The sequence below is a fragment of the Aptenodytes forsteri genome, unplaced genomic scaffold, assembly GCF_000699145.1.
Source record: "Aptenodytes forsteri isolate BGI_AS27 unplaced genomic scaffold, ASM69914v1 Scaffold160, whole genome shotgun sequence".
NCBI lineage: Eukaryota > Metazoa > Chordata > Aves > Sphenisciformes > Spheniscidae > Aptenodytes > Aptenodytes forsteri.
In genome coordinates this window covers 130,453-135,070 of record NW_008794882.1, presented here as the reverse complement: position 1 = coordinate 135,070, position 4,618 = coordinate 130,453, and the positions used below count along the sequence as shown (strand labels likewise).

At 41.3% G+C, this 4,618-nt stretch overlaps 1 protein-coding gene across 5 annotated transcripts in view; it reads left to right on the top strand.

Moving 5' to 3' along the window:
• The window catches only part of SCRIB (scribbled planar cell polarity protein), a 98,633-nt gene extending 94,265 nt beyond the window's left edge, over window positions 1-4,368 (top strand). For 4 of the 5 annotated variants that reach the window (XM_019470860.1, XM_019470859.1, XM_019470857.1 and 1 more), the window contains one exon: window positions 3,630-4,368. In XM_019470860.1, the coding sequence (XP_019326405.1) occupies window positions 3,630-3,790 (161 nt within the window). In that variant the 3' untranslated portion in view covers window positions 3,791-4,368. The remainder of the gene's footprint in view (window positions 1-3,629) is intronic. The other variant, XM_019470858.1, reaches the window with a different exon arrangement.
• Window positions 4,369-4,618: the final 250 nt, after the last annotated feature.

Genomic DNA, 4,618 nt, shown 5'->3' with positions numbered 1-4,618 from the left:
TCTGCCCCCCCCCCCCCTTCCCCCCCCAGCTTCATTTGCAACTCCCAGCATTTCAGGCACAAATTTGACATATCCTATCAGGCCTTTCACTTCTGTGTGTATTAATACAGCTTTAGAGAGATCTAATTGCTACATTTAGTGACACCTTTTCTCTGTACACCTCCACACACACTGGGATTTTAATCAGAATTATCCTTGATCATGGAATTATGGCTTTTTGATCATATGGTAAACTCATAAGCGATTCCTAAACTTTATTACAACAGAAACTCCAAGGATATCTTACTGCTGACTGTAGGAAAGCATTATCATATCTCTCTTCTGAACATCTTTCAAAGCACACCATTTTCTTGTCCATTGCAGATGGGCTCTAAGAAATAGTTCTTTCCATTCTCAGGTCTGACTTCATGGTCATCGTCTTTTAAATGTGTTTAAAAACATTTATTCCAAGGTGTTAAAGAGGCCATGAAGTTATTGAACTACATAATAGCATTTTTAGGGTGGAACCATGCTATGTGTTTGCTTTATGATGTAACTTTCCCAGTTCACTTAGAGCCAGAGTCTTTTGCTTTCCAATCCTACAACCATCAGGTTTCAGAAATACACCCTTGATAACTTTGTATTGCACTTATTACTGGATACCTACTTATGGTATGTAAGAAACTACTTTTGCCCTCATGGTCTTTGTCTGCTTGGGATGTCTAATGTCTACAGCAACTTATACAGGAAAGGTATCTTTTTATCCTACACTGGACTAATCACTACTGTATTATTAGTTTTGTCTAGGACTCAGCTCAGCAGCTCATACACACATAGGAATGAAAGATGATCTCTCCACCTTCTTGTATTGTTAATTTATCCCCATCCAGCCTTTTTAGCCACATCCCTACTCCAAAGACTTGCATCCACCCTTTTGTTCTCCAGACTTCCATTTTACAGATTCTTTCCCACCAAAATGCCAAAATTTCACAAAACGAGAATCTAGATTCATGCTAGTTGCAATGCCTGTGCTCTCCTCCAGTATTTTCTGATTTCTCTCATAGGATAGGAAGCATGTAAGGGAGGCTTGTACTGGTTCAAAATATGCCAGTACCCTGTTTGGCTGGAAGTAAGTTCTTAGGGAAAGAAACAGAGAAAATGAGCTTGCGTAGATGCATATTCTCAATTTTCTGTAATCATCTATTAAGTAGGGATGTCTTGAGCCAGGTATTGTATCTAGATCATCAATGGAATGATCCTCTATAAAATCGTCTAGGTGGTTTTTTTTTAATCTTTCATGACGCTTTGTGGCATTGAGTTCCATAATTAGGCATTTTGTTTACTTTAATTCTGCTTCTTTATAATTTCCTTGGGTCTTCTGGGATGCAGTGAATAACTATGCATTATTCACTCTTTCCGTACCACTCATGTAGGCCAGTATCATATCAGTTATCTTTCTTCCAGGCTGAAGAATCCTAGCTCTTCTTTGTGGGAATCATTCCCACACCCCTCTGGACCTCTTTTATTTCATCTGTGCCATTTTTAAGGTAGAGGAGGAGAACAGGGCTGCATGCAGTATTGCAAATGTAGGTATATGATGGGTTTATGCAGTGGCAGAAGGTGTTCTGTATGTTCTCCCATTTTTTCTGATGTCTAATCCTCAAAAATGAAATGGTATGGCTGAGAAGTGTGCCAGTGTTTTCAGAAAGCTCCCCCTAATGACTAGAGAATCATAATCTCATTTTAAGGATTTTGCATTTTATATGCGATCAGGATTATATTACTTTTATTGAGTTTAAACATCATCCGATAGCATAAAAATAAACTTACTAAGTCAGCACAAGGTTCTGGCTAGTCCGATATTGTGTCTGATGCAAGCCACTGGTGAATGCCAAGAAAAGAGCATAAAAGAAGAAAAGCATAAAGTGATTCCTTCCAGATTACTACTCCAGGCTACAACAATCTGTGTTTTAGCACTTTCTAAGCCAGAGGCCTTTAATTTTAGAGCTGTTTATTTCTTTCTTGAATCTATTCACATTTGCAGTAAATTTCACCTTTCACATCATTGCCCAGTCAACTCTGTAAAATCCTAATACCTTTTTTGTAGTTGAGTTTCACTTGACTACCCTGATACACAGCTTGGTATCATCAGCAGTTTCTCTCAATACAGTCTTCATCACTTCTACTCCTCATTAGTTACCAAATATTGACCCTAATACAGATAGCTGCTCTATGTTGTGATAGCAGGTATTATCTTCCTGCACTTTTTCTGTGTTTTAACTACTTACTTACCCCCTAAAGTACGTGCCTTCTTATCCCATGGCAGCTTGTTTTTGTTAAGAGCTTTAGCTGAGGAACAATCAAAAGTTTTTTAAAAGTTCAGTATGCTGTGTTGAGATCACTTAACTTGCATGTTTGATGGCTCCTTTGGCAAATTCTATTCTAAGAGGGTCTAAAAGGAATGACTTCCCTCTAAGCCACATTGATTTCCTCTCCCACCCCCTCATCTGGATTTTTATCTGCATGTGCCCATGCCTTTCTTTTATACCTGTGTGCCTTGTTTGGAAGTCAGTCATCTGCTCACCAATCCCAGTATCCTTTCAAGATGTCAGATTTGTTGCCTACATTCATTTGGTTCTGAGGCCTTTTCAAACAACAGGTTAATGCTACGGTTAATAGTTCAGGAAGGATTCTGAATTATAACAGCTACTCATACTCGGGTACTGTAACAAGGCAGATACTGCATCTTGGAGTCTGGCTCTGGAGCAGAGGGCAGGCCACTGGGTACAGCTTAGCAGACTGTGCACCTTTGATCTGATATATCTTCATAGATTTCTGTATTTGAGGTTCTCTGCTACATTCAAAGGCTTTAGAGAGGCTTTCCAGGAGCCAGTTTGCACTTGAAGGGAAAAATCTGTGGTTTTGTGGAACTTTTTACACAAGTATCTCACAGTAGTTGTTCAAGCCAAATTATCGCAAAGGGCAGATGTTCTAGGTGTATGTCAAAGCACATCAGATAAGCTCTACCAGCTCCTTTCAGGAGGGTAAGGAGCTACTGTAACAGCAGCGTACTTTAGATGCAGAACACATCCTAAAAGGCTTGAGAGCAAGTTAACTGAGAGTCTGCTCTACCGGAGTATCATTCCTGGTGAGTTCCTTTGGTGAGGGACCCAAGTCACAGTCTAAATTTACAGAAAGGACTTAGTCATGTAACTTCAATATTAAGCAAGGCCAAAATGCTCACCTCTCTCATTAGCTACAGCATACCATACTGGCGGTCACACTGCTCTTTAGTGCATGCTACGCTATTGAAACTAGTGAAATGCTTGGAGCACTAGCATACACCTGAGTCTTTTCAGTATACTTGATTTTTCGTAAGGCTTGGCACTTCCAATAATTTTCAGTGAATCACAGGTGTTAGGGGCAGGTGTCTTCTCACGCATGTGACTTCCTTCCCAGAATCCACAGTAGCCAGTACATGAGCTACAGATCACCTAAAAGTTCTGGGCACGGGATTACTGTAAATCACTAAGACTTCAGTGCTGTCTCAAATTCAGCACCTGGGTATACCCTTATGTCTATGTTAACTGTATCAGCTATACACTTAATCTTGCACTTTCTCTTAAAACTAACTTTTCTTGTCTACACAGTTCCCCAGGAGCAGGATGGGCAGCCAGAGGAAGAGGAAATGTTAGTAACACGTGATTCATCAACACCTACTTCATCAGCACTTGAAGAAATGGCCTTGTACAGCAGCAAACGCAAACTCCGACACAGCCGGCGCAGTTTGGAGGCTGCTGTCCCTACGTAGAAGATCTGATGCACCTGGGCGATGGAATAGCCCAGCACAGGGCTTTTGAGCTTCCTGTGCTCCAGGGACAGCACTGGACTGCCCACACTGCTGCCTCCTGGACTCTGGATGGGAACTGAGCACCCCAGGGAGCATTGTGGTCAACTAACTTCCTTTAAGGCTGTGAACCGCCCTCTTTTCTCACCCAATAATGCACTGGGGCATGTCCTAAACAAAATGGGACAACACTAGACTTATTGATGGCAAATTGAGAGGAGGTGTGGGTAGGACAGTGGGCAGCTGCAGCTTGTTAGCCTGTAAATATTGTGTGTGGGGGAAGGGTAGGACAGGGAGAACATATGAGTGTGAGACTGCGTTGGGCTCCAGCTGTTATTTCCTCAACTTGGATTTTTTAGTGGTTAATATGGGAGCTTCTACTCTGGTATGAATTAGAAGGAAGGTCCAGCCTGCCTTTGCTCCTATTTAATTTCCAGTCTTTTGCCAAAAAGCATCTCCTTCCACCTCCCGCACCGTGTCACCTCACTTTCTTTTGGGAGTATGTGGAAATGGGTAGCTTGGAGGCAAAAAAAGAAAAAGAAAAAAAACTTGGATTTTTTAGTGGTTAATATGGGAGCTTCTACTCTGGTATGAATTAGAAGGAAGGTCCAGCCTGCCTTTGCTCCTATTTAATTTCCAGTCTTTTGCCAAAAAGCATCTCCTTCCACCTCCCGCACCGTGTCACCTCACTTTCTTTTGGGAGTATGTGGAAATGGGTAGCTTGGAGGCAAAAAAAGAAAAAAAGAAAAAAAAAAGAAAAGAAAAATAAAGGAATTTCAGTGAAGTGCCTCC